The sequence below is a fragment of the Pipistrellus hanaki genome (assembly GCF_964339955.1).
Source record: "Pipistrellus hanaki genome assembly, chromosome: 4".
In the NCBI taxonomy this organism is placed as follows: Eukaryota; Metazoa; Chordata; class Mammalia; order Chiroptera; family Vespertilionidae; genus Pipistrellus; species Pipistrellus hanaki.
The window spans coordinates 35,954,045-35,973,288 of record NC_140506.1 but is presented as its reverse complement, the minus strand read 5'-3'; the positions used below and the strand labels follow the sequence as shown (position 1 = coordinate 35,973,288).

The 19,244-nt window shown below is 43.1% G+C and overlaps 2 protein-coding genes across 2 annotated transcripts in view; one reads left to right on the top strand and one right to left on the bottom strand.

Annotated features, from left to right (window-relative positions):
• The window catches only part of F2RL2 (coagulation factor II thrombin receptor like 2), a 505,949-nt gene that overhangs the window by 292,261 nt on the left and 194,444 nt on the right, over positions 1–19,244 (top strand). The window lies entirely within an intron of this gene.
• The window catches only part of SV2C (synaptic vesicle glycoprotein 2C), a 136,837-nt gene that overhangs the window by 70,651 nt on the left and 46,942 nt on the right, over positions 1–19,244 (bottom strand). The window contains exon 3 of the mRNA XM_084881270.1: positions 4,477–4,657. Within this exon, the coding sequence (XP_084737396.1) occupies positions 4,477–4,657 (181 nt within the window). The remainder of the gene's footprint in view (positions 1–4,476; positions 4,658–19,244) is intronic.

Below are 19,244 nucleotides of genomic sequence, written 5' to 3'. Positions count from 1 at the left end.
TGGGAAATAACCACGGGATGGATTCAAGGACCCATTAACCCACTTTGAGATGAACCTGAGCTAAAACTCCATTGATTATCTGTCTTCCATAAGTCTTTACCCTGACATTTAAAAAAATATATGTATTTTTATTATTTCAGAGAGGAAGGGAGAGGGAGAGAGGGATAGAAACATCAATGATGAGAAAGAATCATTGATTGGCTGCATACTCCACACTGGGGACTGAACCTGGAACCTGGGCATGTGCCCTGACTGGGAATTGAGCTGAGACCTCCTGGTTCATAGGTTAATGCTCAACCACTGAGCAACACTGGCCAGGCCAAAGTAACAGTTTAGATCTCCTGGAGTACGTAAGTGTCAGTTCAGAGCCAGTGCCCAGTAATAAGTCCTGAAAAGTTTGATTATTTTCTTTTCCCTCATGCACAGTTACCCTGGTAAAAGGCTGTAGGTATCCTGAGGAAGGCTGAAAGATTAAGAGTATAAATTTTCAGTAATATACCAGGATCCTTCATTCAAGGAGTTCTTCATCTATAAACTGGCTCAAGTCTTGTAACTGAAATCTGTTTTTATCATACAAATTAAACTTTTGTTCACTTGACTAGAACTCTTGTGCTTATACAGATGAAGTAAGAATTACTATCTATTTCACTTCTAGGAGCACCCTCCACATAGGTCTGTGCAGTCCACTGCTTTGACTCCATCCTTAGAGTAACCACGCCCACGTTAGGCAACTAAGCAATAAAGAGCAGACACACTTGTCTTGTCAGTCCTGACCCTCTTGGAATTCACATGCTGGGGAAGAGGAAAATAAACACATAAAAAGCAAATATTTTAAGGCACCAATAAGTGCTACCAAGAAGACAAAAGAGAATTCCCAGGGTCTTTCTTGGGGCCTGGGCTCACTTAAATCCATGAAAGACCTAGCATGGTTTCAGGGGTAGAGCAGGTGCTAAAGTGTTTTTTGAGGTGAACTGAGTGGAATTGGAGAAAAAAAGAGACTTGGCTGAGACTACCCAGCAATTCAGAGACAACTCTAGAGCCAGTGAGAAAAATCTGGGTGTCCATTGACAGATGAATTGATAAAGAAGATAGTGTGTGTGTGTGTGTGTGTGTGTGTGTGTGTGTGTGTGTACATACACAGTAGAATATTATGCAGCATTAAAAAAAATCTTGCCATTTGTGACAACATGGATGATCTAGAGGTTATTATGCTAAGTGAAATAAGTAAGGCAGAGAAAGACAAATACTATATGGTTTCACTTATATGTGGAATCTAAAAATAAAACAAAAGTGAGCAAACAAAACAAAAACAGACTCATAGAAATAGAGACTAAAGAGATGGCTACCAGAAGGGAGAAGTTGGGGGGATGGGTGAAAAGGGAAAGGTAAATACAGTCAATAATATTATGATAAATATGTGTGGTAATAGATGATTACTATAATAGTAACTCAAGTCACTCAGTTATTAGTATTGGTGTGGTGATCACGATGCAAGGTATAACAATGTTGAGTCACTATACTGTACACCTGAAATACAGGTGGGGCAAAAGTAGGTTTACAGTTGAGAGTACACAAAATATGAAGTTTATTCTTGCATTTTTATTAACTATTGTATTATTTTCCATACAAACAACTGTAAACTTACTTTTGCCCCATGTACTTAACCAATATAATATTGTATGCTAACTATACACAAATAAAAAATCTTATGAAAAAGTCCTCTGTCATCAACTTTTCATGTTTTACATGTAGGTAACATGACCCATAAACTCAGCTAAGAAAGATCATTACCTTTCTTGATTTTCTTTACTTTAATTTCTCAGGTCCCCTTAGTTGCTGGAACTCACAAAACTGTGGGAGTTTTGTCACGTGGGCCCAGATGAGTAAGCTCTCATGACTCATCTCAGCCCTGCCCCCAGCCCAGGGGATCCCCACCTATTCTGGGGAGCAGGAAGGCGCCATTTTACTTGGTTTTTCCCAAGTCTTTTCCTACGGTTCCTCCTCTCTGGTTCCTTCATGGGCAAGACTTGAAATTTCAAAGCCAGAAAGAGGCCTCTTTTTTTTACTCTCCCTCTGCTATCATTCGGAGGCAATGAGCACAGACAGCTTAGCTGGAGGAATGGGATGAAGAACAAAGAGAGAACAGTAACTGCCAAACCATAGAGGACTGTTCCTAAACATTATCCCACACTTCCTCCTCTTCCGTGTACTTTTAACACTATCTCCCTTGATCCTCCTACTAGCTTTTCAAAAGACGAATCACACTGGAGAACCTGAGTGACTTTCCCGCAGTAAAGGGCAGGTGGATGGGCCTGGGCCTCTGGACTTCTAGTCCTGTGCCAACTTCGCGGAGGTACGCTGCACTTGCCTCTGGCATCACCATTTAGAAAGCTTGCTGAGTTAGCAGTACACTGTCTGTGCCTTGCCAGCTGAATTACGTTGTTTAGAGGTCATCCTGCTGCTGAAGGATGATTTATCTGCAGCAGAGAAGATGATGTCATGAATATACCCAAGTAGTCTCTGCTCTGTACTGCCCTGGGATCAGCTTCTGGACAGTCCATTCACTTTGAGTATTTTGCAGCCACCATAATGGCCTTCTTCCCTGCAGCCAACTGGGCTGATCATATCACAGCAGATTGGCAATTACCATTGCCATAGTAATTTGGCCACAGTCAGGTACTTTTGAGTCTGTGGACGTGGTTGGAATTTCCTGGATAAGACTGCAAATGGAAAGGACTGGAAAATTAAGAACTCAGGCTATCAGCCTTCTCCAGATAGCTAATGGTATTACGTAGGTAATAGAAAGCAGAGGAAAACCTTGGCCTTTTCCGGCGACAAGAATGTCTTAGCCCAAGGATTTTGAGAAGGTCCTTTATAAGTTAGCTGCAAATAACACCTGTTCTTCCTTGGGTATCTCATGCTACTCAGAATTAGGAATACTGCAGCCCTTGGATTCATGAGCCAACACACATCAGTGGTGTATGCAAGCCAGCCTCACACAGAGCTTTGAACATCAAAGGCTGAGGAAAAGCTCCTTTCCTCCACCATTTCAAAGCAAATTCTTGATTCTGATCATTTATTTTCCAAGGAGAAAATATTTTTATACTTTCCCAAACTCTCCAACCCTTTAGGCTTACTCGAATGGTGTATTGAAATGTATTGACTCTGATGAAATTTCCTGAAATTTGTGCAATTGATTCTCATATTTGCAAAGTGCCCATTGTGTGCAGAGTATAGTATGTGAGGGGCTGTAAAGAGATTAAAAAAAGAAGTTTAGAAAAATTTGTGTATAATACACCAATCTCAGTATGTCTACATATCTTGTAGGAGAAGTCATATAAAAATTTTAAAATTGTTTTGAATGAGCTATAAAAGTGACCCATTAGTCTGTACGAGGAACTCTTTGTGCTCTTGAAGTAACCCACTTACGCACTTTCTCTCTGATGCTTTATATTCCTACTAATTTTAGCTGATTTTAAAATACTACTCTATGTAATTAATGAAAATGCATGTTGTAGTTCTCTGACCTTCTCTTCTCGAAAAACTGTGCTTTGCTCTCTGGGTACATTTATCATCAACAACCACAATTGATATGCTTCTCAAATTCATAATTTAGCACTGTCTCCTTCCCTTTCTCCATTTATTTATTTTATATGATTCCTATAGATTCATCTTATGCTATGTATTTTAGAAAGAATGTCTCTAATGAAAATAAAGTGCTCAAGCACCAGTCAGAAATTTTTATTTTTCTACTCCCCCCCCTCCCCCCCCCCCCGCCCCTTATCCAAGCAGAGTTCCTTGGACTCTCCTTATTGAGCTTCTGGGTTCCTAAGCTTGGAATGACTTAGTAGTAGTAAGTGCTTCAAGCTCTTTAACGAAAATGACTACACCATTGGCTATACTATGCCATTGCACTTGGCTAGCAGCACAACTTCCATTAGTTCAACACAAAGTCAAGAACTTAAAAAAAAAAGCAAACACACGCAACCTATTCCATCTCAGGAAGCAGGCTTCCCACCTACTTAAATATGCTGTTATCATAGATCAATAAAACAACATTTACTGGAAACACTCTCACCCTGGATTTAAGAGAGTGCCTGAATGCTTCAAATATTTAATTATCCATAATATATGGCCAGAGCTATTTCTTGCTTGAATTAATTTTTCAGGAAAAAAAATACATTTATGAATGTGCTCTGCCATGGAAACAGCTTTCCATTTACCCATTTCCTAGAAGTAAAATACTAACAGAATCAGCCATGAGAACACAGACATGTGTTCCCTTCTCTTCTGGATGTAAATGCTGGTAATTGTATTTCTAAGAACCAGCATTATGGCCCATAAGGCTGACATGAAGATAGGGAAGGAGATGTGTTAAGGGATAATTTCTTGGTAATGAGGTCCTCTAGAGTAGAGAACACGTATAATTATGGAGAATAAACACTTTACTATAAAATATGAAGGAGAAAACCTTACCCGAATCCGGAAAGTAAGCGACAGAAGAGAAAGAAGCCATAGCCTTGGACAAACGAGGAAAGGAAGGCAAAGGTTCCGTTGACGGACATGCAAATCAGAAGAGACTGCTTCCTTCCCACCTTGTCTGCCAGTCCTCCCCAGAAGAACGCCCCCACCATCATCCCGAGGTAGACTATGCTGCCTGCAACACACAGAAAACAAAGAAACACGTCAGCGCTTGAGAGTAAATGGCACATGTAACAGCAAATGAACAAGGAGCAAAATACATTCCAGCATTTTCCATGGCAAAAGTTTCCTTTAAAAATACAACCTTTAGAACTCACAAATCAGCCTTCAGGTTGGGAAGTAAGCTCTGTGGGCTACCTTTGGCTTCCATGAGCAATGGCAAGGGCAAAAAGAGAACAGTCACATTCTCACTAGTCTCATGGGGATGGTACAAAGCGGGCAGGCCTGAATCTCCATACAGAACAAGTCTAGAATCTGACTCACAGTTACATCACTTTTGGTCTGAATGCCTGACTTACCTCCGTAACAAGGCCACGATGAGGGACCGAGTCAGGGGCTCCCATCAGAGTGGGTTCCCAGTCTTTGCCTGTAGCACATGACCTGGGCCAAGGTCTGACCCTTAGGAACCCTTTAGAAGATTCCATGGGTGCTTTCTCCCTGGTCCCCTCTGAAATCCCTGGCTCTTCCTTGGGAAGAAAAAAAAAGCTGGGGAAGGTGAGTTCAGAAAGTACAAGATTTAATCTGAAATTGTCTCACACTCTGTGCATAAGAGAAAACTTCTTCTTGGAGTGTAGGGAGAAGGGAAATCTCTGTTAACACTTTGGAAATTGTGCAACTCATCACAGTTGGCTTCGCTTCCATGAAGACAGCAAATAAAAAGTCAAGAGCTAGATAGATGTCCCTTTTGCGTTAGGGTGAGTATACACTTGAATTTTCTAATTCACTTGCTTCTTCTAAAGACCAGGCCCCGTAAGCCCTGACCAGATTCTTCCTCAGGATTAAATGACGTTAGGTGTGGCACATGTTACTTCAGGGAGGTTTCCAAAAGGGTGTGCAGTGTCCAGGGGAAATGGCATAGTTAACCATGAAAGTTCATTATATCTGAATGCGGTGTTTAAAAAGCTGCGAACACACCTTTCATTTATTTCTGCCTTTTCCCTTGCTTCACCAAAGCACCATTTGAACAGCCCCTTTTCAAAGGCACATTCAAGATACTCAGCAGCATCTAAGTAGTGAGCTTAAACACACATACAAGCAAACCATTGGCTGATGTATTACTTTGGATTCATTGGGGAAATAGCCTACTTAGACATTCGTCCTGAATTCAGTTGCTTACCACACTGTTAATGCATCAAGGTAAGACCCAGAAAGAGAGCACCTGACAGCCTGGTGACCCTCACATCAACGACATGTGGATGCTGCTTTGCAGATGGCCAAGTACAGACAGCTACAGTGAACGGCCAGTGCTGGAGCAACTGCAGGAAACAAAGCTGCTTTCATTTAGACGAGGGTGGCTGGTCAGCCTCGTCTGGTGGGATGGCATATTGGTCTCTGAGCTATGGGGCTGACCATACACAGATCACCCTTTTCAATAAAGAGACTACACATACCATGGGCCCCAATGCATGTCCAGGAGACAATGCAAAGGAAATGTATCAGCACAAAGTAAAGGAATTCCAAGAGCAGACAGATCCAGGGAAATGCATATGCAAAAGCTCTTGTTTATAAGAGGATCAAGTTTGCTCTTCTGTTTATTCTCAGAAGAATAATCAGTAGCTAAGCTTGTTCATAATAACGTCTGTGTCTTTAAAAATGCCTACGAATCGGAATGTGAGCTCCCACAGGTCAGGAGTGGTTGCTGCGATCTGAGCACTTGCGAGTCTTTCTTGAGCTCCAGCCCCAGGAACAAGAACATGAGCAACCATCACTAGCACTTGCTGAACCGTCACCAGTTCTAAGTGCTTATGTGAAGGAACTCCTTTACTCTCATGATGACACTTGGAGGTTAATACTGTGGAAGCCCACTTCACTGGGGAGGAGCCTGGGGTACAGAGAAGTTAATGATCTTGACCACAGGAAAGTGAGTGGTGTCTACATTCCCGTCCGTAGGCAGGCAGTTCACTGTACAGTGTGATCCTGATTCCTCCAACACCCTGGCTGGCCTCCTGTGAAAACATCCCAGTTTGTCCAGGCCCCTGTGTGGTGGGTGGTACCACCTAGACTTGAAAGCAGTACCTCAACATGAGTGAGGTGCCTTCTCCCTGGGCTTCACCTGGAGAGTTAGCTAAGTAAGGGGTAACAGAAAATGATTGACAGGAGCTAGGGGAAATGCTGCTTCATTCTACCCTCACCCAGGACAAGGGGTGCACTACGCCTTCTAAGACACTTCAAAGGGGCACATTCCCAACCCTGGTGGGAGTCAGGGGTCAATGCTGAAAACAGCTCAGTGGTGCCAGAGGAAAAATGAAAATCCAATCTGTTGGTAAAAAGTATTGGCTTCTATGCGTTGGTCCAAGGAGGGCAACTCCCCTGCTTTTTGGGTCTGGGAGGAAGATACTCCTGCCGGACTGGCCTCCACATCCTGTCATCCCCCTCATTCCAGGCAGTCGCTTCACCTCGTATTCACTAAGCCAGAGCATGGCTTTATGAAGCGATGATTCCAATACGTTAAGGCTCATAACGAGGTGCTAGCTCTCCCCCACCCAGCGGTAGTGTGAGGATACAGCCCATCCCAGGAGCTTCTGAAAGCTCAGAGGTAGTCAAGGCTGAGCTCACCCCGGACTTCTGTGATGGGGACTTGGTAGGGGCAGAAAACCCTCGTTTCTCATTAACACTTGGTACTTAAGCCATTTAAAATTAAACTTTAAAATGTATTAGGGGTTTTAATATATAAAAGAGTAGAATTAATATGGCCCATCCTTCAATTCTCCCAGATACTCCTATTAACATATATTTAAACAAACAAATATGCCTACGTGGCCAAAAATTCAAACCTTATAGAAATATATAAAATGAACTCTTCCAGAAGTTTTATACATATAAATATAAAAAAATGGATATCCTGTAAGAACTGCCTGTTAATACCATTTTTTTTCCTGTATAGTGTTGTTTCCCCTCCCCACCACTTGTGTTCAGGATTTCTCAACTAAGCAAACCAGAAATAAATCTCTGTCAGAAATTTAATAACTACTTCAAAATACACTTCATATATTGCAGAAATGCAATCACTACCAGCTATTAGGAGAAAAACCAAACAGTTCTGCTTGCATCTCATATTATTACTATGCCTAAAATAAATACACTCCATCTCCTTAAATGACAGGATATTAAATTCAACTTTAAAGAATGTGTTAAGCACCCACTCTACATGACATTTCCTGAAGTGGGAGAATGTAAGGATTATAAGTCATGCTCCCTGACCTTAGAGAAGGCAAAACATAGCAAATATTCATCACACATCTACTCAGGAGAGGAATTAGTGTCACACCCATCATTTCACACAACCCTCCGACAACCCCATCTGATCATGGCCACTCCAGAGAGGGGCATCGGGCCAGAACTTTCCATGGCCTCCTGAGGACAGATGACCAAGATAGAACAGTGCTGAAGAGTTCACTCAGGTACCTGGGCTCCAAGTCTCTATACCATCAAGATGGCGTAAAGGGCCCTAACTGGTTTGGCTCAGTGGATAGAGCGTCAGCCTGCAGACTCAATGGTCTCAGGTTCGATTCTGGTCAAAGGCATGTACCTTGGTTGTGGGCACATATCCAATAGGGAGTATGCTGATGTTCTCTCTCATCGATGTTTCTAACTCCCTATCCCTCCCCCTTCCTTTCTGTAAAAAATCAATAAAATATATATATTTAAAAATGGCATAAAGGGCTCATTAAGTCAGTGAGGGAGACAATAGGCACATAGTTGAATGAGCCCAACCGTGAGGTGTGTGGTTTGATTGGGGCGTAACTGGGACCCGAGGGATAGGAGGTGGCTACTGATTTTGATTGTGGTCTCTGGGAAAGTTTCACTGAGGAGGGAACATCTGAGAGAATCCTGAAGGATAAGAAAGATTTTGAGATGGAATTAAATTCCTCCACCAGTGAGAGATTTAGGGGGGTAGGGGTGGGGGGTGGGGGAAGTAGTACTAAGTATTAAGCTGTATCTTCACTTCTACTTTGGTTAAAAAGGATTTCAGATTCTAAGGCAATAACCTGTGTGCCTACATTGGGTTGTTCCCAGGTAATTAGACTGTTCCATTGGGCATGCCATGGAGAGAATTAAGCCTACATCATAGTAGCTTATTTAAAACAAATGAAACCATTAAGAGGTTATTTGTTGATCCTATGATCTAATTAAGGCCAGACATTTTCAATGTTAGCAAAGGCACCATGTGACTAAAACTGGAAACCCTGGAACCATCCGCACAAAAACTATATGTATTTCCTGCCTTGTTTTCCCATGTCCACGTTGCTTTCACCGTGCTGAATGGGGAGTCCCTGAAACTCAGAGCAGACACCTGCTCTCAACATGGAACCGCCTTGTCAGTTCTCTCCTCATGCTCCTGCTGCTGGTGGTCAGAATTAGAGGGTATTTAGTTCAAAGTCCCTTATTTTACAGGCAGGAAACTGAGGCCGTGAGAAGTCAGTATTTAAAATGAGGTCAGACTTTAAGCCCTGGGCCAACAGCCGGAGCTCCATGGGGGAACTCACTCGGAAAACAGCCTGCAGGGCTCCACTGGGACCTACAGGCACAGACTGTGCATTAGAACAAGATCCTCACACGATCCAGGTGCTCCCTTGCCGGCTCTTTTAGACTATTGCGCTTTCTAGTGAAACACCAATTCTTTTTATTTACTTTAAGTTTGTATTCATGTAATACATGTTTGAGAGGAGAAGATGCAGGCCATGGAATATTGGAATTCCGAAGACACAGAACAAGCCAGATCTCCCCACACAAGCTGGAGGTTTCTAAAGGACAAGCGGGAACTTCGGGCCCTCCTAGGGCCTGTCTTCCTCAGGACCAGAGGCAGACCTCCATGGTGAGAGAGGCCAGACTGCGATCCAGGAGCCTCTCAGGAATCTAAGGAAGATCTTAATTCAGCGGGGCTTTCAGGAGGCTGAACCTGACCTGAGAAACAAGCAGGACCTGAGGCTCCCGCTGCTCCCTCCACCACAGCCGGGCTTCCGGCCATTCCTGGCCAGCTCAGCTCTCCGTCTTTCTGAAGACATAGGAGGCCTCCAGCATGATTTTCCATTAAGGCATTTTCTAGCATGGGGGGCTGATTCCATTTTATTTAATCTAGCCTCATTTCCCCTGACAAATATCACATTTCCATATCTGTCTCCTTGCTAAAGCTGCTTTTGATTCTTTCTGACAATCCCTCAGGGGCCACATCTTTCCTTGCAACATCGTTTTAAACCACCTTTCAACTAAACAGAACAATTTTAAGGTCTACAGTGTTTTCCTCATAGTAATTTTTAGCCAATACATTTTTTAAAAGTGCCTTAAGTATTTCAGTTACCTTTGGCTAATGCATTACTCTATAATTCATGCATCATTTATTTACAAAGTGATTTTTGATGAAAAAAAATATTCTGTGGTGGTATTGTGAATTCAATGATAATCTTTATTGTGATGATCACACAAACCTTTTATAAGAGAATTCTTAGGTTAAAAATTTAAAAAAATATATTTTTATTGATTTCAGAGAGAAAGGGAGAGGGAGAGAGAGAGATTGAAACATCAATGATGAGAGAAAATCATTCATTGGCTGCCTCCTGCACACCCCTTACTGGGGATAGAGCCTGCAACCCCACCATGTGCCCTTGACCAGAATCAAACCTGGGACCCTTCAGTGCCCAGGCCGACGCTCTATCCACTGAGCCAAACCAGCCAGGGCTGAAGATTCCTACTCAAAGGAAAGTCTTTGCTTCTGCATCCAAAGATGCTCATATGAATGTATCATTCATTGTTTAAGTACATTTGTATATCTTGCATCTTTTCTTCCTTTTACCAATTTTCCCATTAACTGACCAATTACCAGTCCAGACTTAAATTAGATGGGTTTCTAGATAATGGGGTTGGTCAGCCCTGCAAAGCTGGCCCAGGCTTTCTCTTCTGTCCGGGGGGACAGAGTGTAGGTTGAGGTGGGGAGAACCTCTCTCCCTTGCTGGTCTCTTATGGATCCTCCTCACCTACCTACCCACCCACTAATGTGGATGGTTTCACAGCTGCTGCCCTCTGGTCTCTGCTCCTGGGCCCTCAGAATGGTTGGCTATGAGCGTGGCCATCCCTTGGCAAGGCCCCACTGCAGTCTGTCCATCCCCTACTGTTACAGAAAACCGGAGAAAAACCAAGCAATACTCAGAGAGATGGAGTTACATTTATTAGGTGCGGGTCCAGAGGAAAATGCCTCTCAAATTCTGGGCCCCAACATGGAGGAATTTTCCCTACTTATATGTTTCTACCTTCTTCGTCTCCCAAATATGGGATGTTTCCGGCCCCCTTTGCAAGTTCTTAAAGAGCCCCTGTGTGCTGGGGCCTTGAGACCTCAACCAAAGGCCTGGCCTGGCGCCACACTGATAATTTCATCTGGTGAAGGTATAGTGGCCTCTCTGAAGTGGGAGTAGTCTTATTTTCCTTATTATTTAAGCAAGCAAGCATTTACAGAAGTCAAATAGCAGGGTTAAAATTTCAAACAAAAGTTTTATATAAGATGGATGCTTCACTGCTACCCTGCACCCACTCAATGCAGAGAAGGATGCACTGTCTTCCTCTTTATCTACAACTTGCTATTTCTCATCATTACTGGCTTCAAATTCTGTGCTTGAATTTTTAGAAATGATAACATGAAATCTCAAGTTCAGTACTTACTCTGTTGGATTTTTCCACTGAGTGTGTTAAGAAGTGGACCCATTACTGAAGCATAGGGATTGGGGTAGGAAAAGGAGGAAAACTGTTTGTTGTTGTTGCTTTTGTGTTTTAACCGAATGCAATATCCTTCATCCTCATTCCACTAATGACCACTCTGAACTTCGGGGTCAGGGAGCAAATAGTTAAGAGCCCAGGCTCTTGAAACACATGGCTTAGATATGAATTCTTACTCTATCACTTACTAGCTGCTTGATCCTGATTAAATTACTTTATTTCTTTGTACCTCCGTTTTCTCTGTATAACACCTACTGCACAGGATATTTGAGGGATTAAATGGCATAAAACATTGAGTGAAACATATTAAAGGAACTAATATTAAAAAGGAGAAAAGGGGTGATAAAAAGAGACAACAGGAAGAAAGGAGTGGGCTCTGGAAAAATGCAGAAAGTGAAATTACTCCCTCAGCTCAGCTTCTGAAAAGAAACCATCTGAAACAGCCCTGGAACAGTAAACCAGTTTTTCAAATCTCAAACACTTGATTGTCTTTGACACTTGAAATTACTTATTTGATTTTATTTTAAATATATTTTTGTTGATTTCAGAGAGGACAGGAGAGGGAGAGAGAGATAGAAACATTGATGATGAGAGGGAATCACTGGTCAGCTGCCTCCTGCATGCCCCCTGTTAGGCATGGAGCCTGCAGCCCTGGCCTGTGCTCTGACTAGAATCCAACTGTGACCTCCTGGTTCATAGATGGATGTTCAACCACCGAGCCACACCAGCCAGGCTTGCAACTATTTAAATAAACTATTTAGGCTTCTCCAAAAACTAAGGCCTTAACTTTTTCCAATTATTATTTTTAATAGTCAAAGTTAAGGGCCATTATGTGTTCTAATACACTTATGGACTTTCCAAAAAAAAAAAAAATAATAAAAGAAAGTAATAATATCAAAGGCATATGTACAAATGAAGAAAAAAAAAAAGCCCTTTCTAATTTGCAATGGAGAACATTTGCAATAAAAGTCAGCTCACCTTTGCTGGAAAGAACTGTAAATATCAGATGCAGTTCACAGCACCTCTCTGACTGTTACCTTTGGAAAGTCTGACATTTACGTTATTTGGTCCAGGCTGCCTGAGGAAGCTGCGTATATAGGCAGGTAACGTCATAGCGAGTGATATTACTACTGTGACCTAAGTCCCCCGGGTGCTACACAGCCTGTAACGGTCCAGGGACATCTTCCCTGGGTCCCGTGAGCCATCTGCAGAAAAGGGGAATCCTAATAAGAAAGTGCAATGTATTCACTAATGTTTCCTCAAATGGCTAGCAAAGCGCGTGTCCACTGGATAGGGAAAGAGATGTTAAGGAATGTTTTGTGTGTATGGCTCTGCAGAACCAAGGGCAATTACAGCTCACTTGGTGTTTAAAGCAATAAAGAAAGTCTTAGGAGTCAAGAGCATTAGAGCAAGTCACTTGGTAGTGAGCCTGGGTATCACATATCAGTTCCTGCGCTGCAGCAGGAAGGCAGCTGCAGACCACGCAGGCTGGCCACACAGCTGTGCTCCAGGAAAGCACTCACACAGCGAGCAGGGCTGCCTGAGCTGCAGGCTGGATCTGCAAACCCTGTGTGAGCAAAGTGTGCCTGTAGCAGCGCTGGGGCAGGGGTGTGAGGAAGAACAGGAGAGCGGGCGTGTCTGAGGCAGTAAACCGTTAGCTCTGAGGCTACTGTGCCCAAGAGAAGAAATGTGCTCAGGAGGGGGCAGGCCAGCAGGCAGTTCAGAGCTGTGTAAAATATGGAATTTCTCTGCAAGGAAGAAGGGAAGGAGACAGAGACCCAGGGATCAGCCCTTGAGGAACAGCCACATGGAGGGAGAGGAGAGAAGAAGTCAGAGATAAGAAGTGTGGAAGGAGATGAGAAGAAGGCCTGGATAGAGGGGGAACTGGAAAGGCTGCCAGCCAGGCCCAGATGCGAAAACTGAGGAAAGGCCTTTGGCTTGTCTTGGAAGGGGTCACCAGTGGCGGCTGAAGGGGCAATCTCAGTGCAGTAGCTGTGGCAAGCAGAGAGAGGAGACTAAAGCAGAGTGTCCGTGAGGAAATGGAGGCAGGGTGTGTAGCCAAGTACAACTGCCATTCACAGGCGCAAAGGGGCACGAGGTTTCAGGTGGGAAAAGACACCGGAACAAACACAGTGAGCAGAGAACACAGAGGAAAACATCAGCTATTGATGTGATGTTTGTTCAGCTATTGGCTGCCCTGAAACCAGCGCCACAGGTCCAAGAGAGCACAGCAAAGGCTGCTACGGCCGGAGGAGCGAGCTATTTCGGAAGCCCAGTGTCACCATGGGTCTTGCTTCCAGAAAAGAATGAAAAACAGGCTTAGGAGAAATGTGCTAATCTCCTTAAGCTTAAGTGCACCTGCAAGTAATGCAAGGTGTGTGTGTGTTTTCAGAGAACTTTCTTTTCTATCAGCACAGTGAGCAAATAAAGCACACAAATCTAAATGCAAGCGGCATTTGAGAGGAACAGAGTAAGAAAATAATCTTTGGACAATGTCCACATTCTATCTGTTGATATTCTATGCAGCAGAGAGGTCTGGCGAGGAGGGCTCCCACAGCTTCACTCGGGCCATTTCAGACACGGAGGATGTGACGGTGTGGCAGGCAAACAGGTCTGCAGGGGGACGCAAAGATCACAGTGTGCTTGGTCAGTACTGACTGGGAGGGGATGACACACGTCGTCCAAGGCCCCTTTCTTGGAAAGCTATGTGTATGTTTTTTTGTTGTTGCTGCTGAATTTCCAAGTGTAGGTGGCCAATACCACAATAAGAAACAGATTTGATTATAACAGGTACTGTAAACGTCTCCAGGGAAGACTGGCCGTCCGTTTCTGCAGCTCCAACAGACCCTGTGTCTCCCTGAGTAGGCAGATACTTAAGCTGCCAGCCCAGAGCCTGAGTGAGTACAGACGGAGCTCAGCCTCGGGATAAGGGACGTTGGTCCTAAGCCCCTGCTGCCGGGGAAGCTGGGGTGAATTCAGGGCAGCACTTCCTGACCCAGGATGTAGGTTGTCATTAGTGATGAAGCATCACACAAGGGCTCCTCAGTCCTAAACGGTCAGAGGACACGTCGGTGTTTCAGCGGTTGCGCCATATTCAGGGGTTGGCTCACAGTACTGAAGCTGTTATTTAGCGGCTGATTACTTCTATTATGATTATAATTGATTTGTGTCTAGCATGAGCAGTTAGCCATCTGCTTCTCACATTAGGAAGGCAAAGGAATCGCATTGAGAATAAGAAACAAGTAGGAATTTCAATCAATTATTATATTACAGCTCAAAAACAAAACCAAGAATGTTGAGTCTATTCTGCTTTCTCCTCCAAACAAAGGATGATAAAATTCAACCCACCCAAAAATCTCTGGATGTTCCTTAAACATACTATAGCCATTCTTATCTTTGAACCCTTATCCAGGTAACCTTTCCGGAAGCATCTTTCTCTAACCTTTCATCCACTTGAATTTCACTTTCACATTCTTTGTGACAACACCCTAGACTGCTCTAGCTTTCATGAGTACCTTTTACATATTCTCACCCACATTCTGACTTGTATTATTTGTCAGTCTTATATCTACAACCTATTGGTACTTTGACCCCTATAGGAACTAAGTTTTATGACATCTTACTAGGAAATTCCATGAGACTACATTATTCTATATAATAGAATAATAAGCTATATTATAGGCATATCCTATCTAATAAAGAGGGGATATGCTAATTGACCTGCATACCATTGCAAAGTTGGCGGCAACCCAATAAGGAGGGAATATGCTAATTGACTGCCATGCCCTCAAAGATGTTGGTGCCGTCTCTCAGCCCCTCTGGGGTGCCTGCTTCCTGAGTCTCCCAGTCCCCTCAGTGCCCCCAGCCGGCCCAAGGTGCAGGCAAGCCTCAGATGGTGGCTGCCCAGCCGCCCAGACTGGCCTGAGGCTCAGGTAACCAGGACCAGCCGAGGCTTGTGCTGACAGCTGTGGCAGCAGTAGAGGTGTGATGGGGACGTCACCTTCCCTTGATTGCCAGGTTGCCTCCTGCCCAGGAGGACTCCAAACTGTGAGAGGGGGCAGGCTGGGCTGAGGGACCCCCCTCTTCCAGTGCATGAATTTTCATGCACTGGGCCTCTAGTTTTAAATAATCAGTAAAACCTAGCTAATTTAATTTGAATTGACATAATAGGTTTAACTAAAACCTTAGTCCCTCTCACATATAACTATGCAACTAATAGAAATCTGAAAATTTTACCACAAAATCTTGAGTGTCCCCCAAAAGTCCGATAAGTGGCATATTTTAGACCTTTGGGCTAGAAAAGTGATTCCCAAATGTACATCTTCAGAATAGGCTCCATAAGAAAGCTTCCACGAGAGTATAGTGAAATGAAACAACACACACACACACACACACACACACGGAAAATAATATGTCTTTTTCATAAAAATAAGGTTATTCAACTTGAAAGAAGGTCCTTTATTCTAAGGATATGTCCTTCCTATTTCTTGATGTGAACATGCCTTTTGTTTTATGAAATGATGGTGATATAAAGAATAGTGTGGGTCATTGACATTATTTTTAAATGAAGCTCCTTAGTAAAATAAAAAGTTGGCTTCCCTCTGTCAATCCTCCTAATTTTTTTTTTAAATTGGTCTTGAAAACCTAGAAGACTGAGAGCCACTAGTATAAAACACTAATATTTTGGAAATACTGCATTCTGAAAAAAAAGGCTAAGGAAAGAAGTTTCCTAAACCATGGCTCATATTATAAAATGAGTAAGGAATGAGAGATGTCTCCTGTGTGCATGAATGATGATTGTTCTACATGACTCTCCTCCCCCACATCCAGATGTGGGTCTGTTTCCTCTCCTTTCTGGGTAACTGCTTGACGAGTAGATTGTGACAGAAGAGATGCTAGGTGACTTCCAAGACTGGGCCATAAAAGGCCATGCAGCTTCATCTTTCCCAATAGAACACTTGTTCTTCCTTAAGCCACCACCTAAGAATTCTGACTACCCTGCAAATGCCATGTTGGCGGGGTCACAGGTAGGCTCCATCCTCAATACTCCAAGCCAAGCCCAGCCTTTCTGCAATCCCTGCCGAAGTGTCACACTCCTACCTTCCAGAGCAGCCTATCTATCAGCTAGACACCACTGAGTGACCTCCGATGGCACCATAAAGGAGGCTCACCCAGCCAAAATTGTCCAAATTTCCCACCCACAAAATGAGATATATTATGAAATGGGTATTGTTTAAAATCGCCAAGTGGTTTGTTACACAATGAGACATATCTGGAAAAGCATATTCCTAAGACATTTTTAAAAACATTTCATTCATTGGGGTACCCAGACTATAAGAAACACAGTATTAAGAATCACATAGATTTCTTCACTTTCAGTTTTAAGAAAGATCAACATGGTTTAATTGTTAATATTTCTTTCCTACTGGATATCATTTCAAAAAAAGAACATAATAAACGTATCTTCTAAGCCTCCCTCCCCCTTAATTCCAGTCATAAACTAAACAGTGAGTGGGGGAATACTGTCAAGTCATTATCTGTTTTTATTTTGCTTTTATCGGTGGGTTTTAAACATAGTGGAAGGAGAGGATTTAAGTAAATGGGGCCAGGATTGAAGCAAGGGTTGTTTTATGGGTAGAAGTGGTGGTGGGTGATTGGTTTTAAGATGGGAAACCTGAGCATGACTGCAAGGAGAAGAAATATGTAGAGAGAGCATATTCTCTCCCAATGGAAGTATTCATTAGCTCCTACAGGGAAGAGCATGAGGACGTAAATTCCATGTGCTCTGGAGCATGCCAAATGCAATGTGGCTGATGAATAAAGCTTGGAGGCAGACGAGGCAGACGAGGCAGAATCACAGCTCTTCTTGAAAACTGGGGAGCAGATTCACTATCATGGTTTTCTCTGCACAACTGCCTCCCCTGAGCTGAGATCCTCCAAGAGCCTTCCATTTTCCCATCTTGGGTCTCCACAATGGGGTAAATCAGTGATCGTTGAAATCTCACAGTACACATTACATTAAATGTACTGAACTTTGACTCATAGCTGTGTGTGCAGATAAGCAGAGGGAGGGATCAGAGGGCTTTGTGTCACATTCAGTTCTCATTTACACCACCACCAGCCCACCTAGTACCTCAACTTACCCCATCTCAATGGAGAGATACTGACAGAGATGCAGGGGTGCTGTGGGACAAATCTGACAGGGGTGACTATTGCCTTTATTATAGACAGAAGCCTGGTGCACGGATTCATGCACTGGTCAGGTCCCTCGGCCTGGCCTGTACCCTCTTGCAATCCAGGACCCCTTGGGGGATGTTGGAGAGCTGGTTTTGGCCTGATTCCTACAGGCCAGACCGAGGGACCCCACTAGTGCACGATAGGGACCAGGGAAGGACCACTGGGGGGCTCTAGGGTGTGTCTGGCCGATATCACCCAGTCCCCATAGGCTGGACCCCAGTAGCAAGCTAACCTACCAGTCGAAGCCTCTGTCCCTTGGTAGTCAGTGTGTATCATAGCGACTGTTCAAATAGTCGAATGAACGATCGGACACTTAAGCATATTAGGCTTTTATTATATAGGATTTCAACCCTGTCTCTCTCAGTGGCCCACATGCTGACTTTCCCAAAGAGAATCTTATTCATTAAACTTCCAGGTTGTATGGTTAGTTTTCATTTCAAAAGTTTTTTAGAATTAATGAGTTGTATATAGGTTTCTAGATCTGTCTAAGTTGTTTAGCAACTTAAAAGACTAATATAGGTAATTTTCCTAAAGTTAAGCACACTCAGGATCAGGGTTAAGAGAATCCCATCAGCAAATCAAGTCTCACAAAGGAAGTTTTCTGGAATACAGGGAAAACTTAGCACTATTTAACCCTTCTTAGACTAAATTTGTTTTCTGCAATTCAACAATTACAATTGTCACTAGTGTGTAAACATTCACAATTTTATTGTCAATTTTTCTTATTAAAACTATATAATATACTGTATATATATTCTCCTACTTTAAAGAGTAAATTCTCTTTTTAATTGAATTATGCATGTCATCCCTAGGCCATGTGAGTAAAATCTAGTCATGGTCAAATTTCCTTTTGTTTTATAACAAAGAGTGAGAGAGGCGACAATTTGTTTTATGTTCATTAACTGTTGTTGGCAAACTCTAGACTCTAGGGGGAGCCAAAGACTCCCCCTCATTTTGCCAGTTAGGAAGAACTCTTAATCTGAGGAGAATAAAATGGAAACTTCAGAGACTTCAAAATGAGGTCAGTGTGGTTGGAGAGGGAAATTATCTCTTCATTGGGATCGTTTTTCTCTTCCATGTGTTTTCTCGTGTACATCTCCTGCCCCCACACCACCCTACTCCCTCCTCCCCCTCCCTCCAGCTTCTCTGGAGAACTGTGAGATTCTAACAGCTGCCACCAGCCCTACAGAAGCATCTCTGACCTTTTAGAAAACTGCTTCTTTCTTACAAACCACAGTATGTCTCCACAAATCAATATCACTCTTCCACCAGCAGTTTTATAGGCAAATTCATGTGCTATTGCTGGGACTGGTTTCCAAGAAACATCAGCAGTGCCTGGCAGCTTCATTAATTGGTTCCGAGTAAAGGAACCAGCTTAAAACATTAATTATTATCACCAACCTGCAGTAGGCACAGGATTTACCCAAACCTTTGTTAATCGGGTAATGGTTTGATGTAGTTGATGCATTCCCCTGGTGCTACTGAGGGACTTACCACTTTTGTTCTATCTTCTTTGACCCAGTAGCTCTCTCAGCTTCAGGAACAAAATTCTAACTGACAAGCCTGGGATAAAATATATCTGTAATACCCCTAATTCCGAG